This window comes from Saprolegnia diclina, assembly GCF_000281045.1.
Source record: "Saprolegnia diclina VS20 unplaced genomic scaffold supercont1.79, whole genome shotgun sequence".
Taxonomy (NCBI): domain Eukaryota; phylum Oomycota; class Saprolegniomycetes; order Saprolegniales; family Saprolegniaceae; genus Saprolegnia; species Saprolegnia diclina.
In genome coordinates, this window is record NW_008246146.1 from 97,441 (window position 1) to 98,042 (window position 602).

Genomic DNA, 602 nt, shown 5'->3' on the forward strand with positions numbered 1-602 from the left:
GACCGCTGCTCCAGGAGCTTGGGGTCAATGTCGATGATGTAGTCCATGAGGATCGACGTCGAGTTGTACATGGCTTGGCGCGCGAGGGAGTTGGTCGCAAGGTGTTTCCAGAACGACCGGTTCACGAGCTGGTCGAGGCCAACTACAAGCAGCAAGTTGAGGAGCAAGCCACCGACAATCGCGCCACCGTTGCGAATGTAAAAGCTCTCGTAGTAGTTGACTGGGGTCCCATCCAGTTTTTCAAACGAATTCTTGATGTCTTGTCGAAGGTGGTTGTTGTACTCGATGAACGGCGGGATGTAAAAGAGCAAAATCGCGCTCAGATAGAGCGAGGTGACGCCCGTAAAGTTGAGGTAGCCCATGAGCTTGCTCTCGCCCGAGTACGTCGCCGTGCTCACGACGCTCCAGAGCAGCTTGAACAACTTTAGAAACCCGCAGTTGACCCAGAGGAGGCGCGTACTCAAAGCAAAGAGCTGCAGCGACAAGGCGCCATTCGAGCACTCGGCCAAAAACACTTGCACTTCGCGCGAGTACATGACGGCCGCGCTAATGTCGAAGAGGACGCCGGCCGTAAAGAGCAGCACAAACATGTCCGAGTTGTA

The 602-nt window shown here is 55.0% G+C and overlaps 1 protein-coding gene across 1 annotated transcript; it reads right to left on the reverse strand.

Moving 5' to 3' along the window:
* Window positions 1–121: 121 nt before the first annotated feature.
* Window positions 122–590, reverse strand: SDRG_14857 (hypothetical protein; the record flags this gene model as incomplete). Its single annotated transcript, XM_008621015.1, has 2 exons — window positions 122–142; window positions 222–590. 2 exons carry the CDS (start codon window positions 588–590, stop codon window positions 122–124), a joined length of 390 nt encoding a protein of 129 aa, XP_008619237.1.
* Between the last annotated feature and the right edge of the window lie 12 nt (window positions 591–602).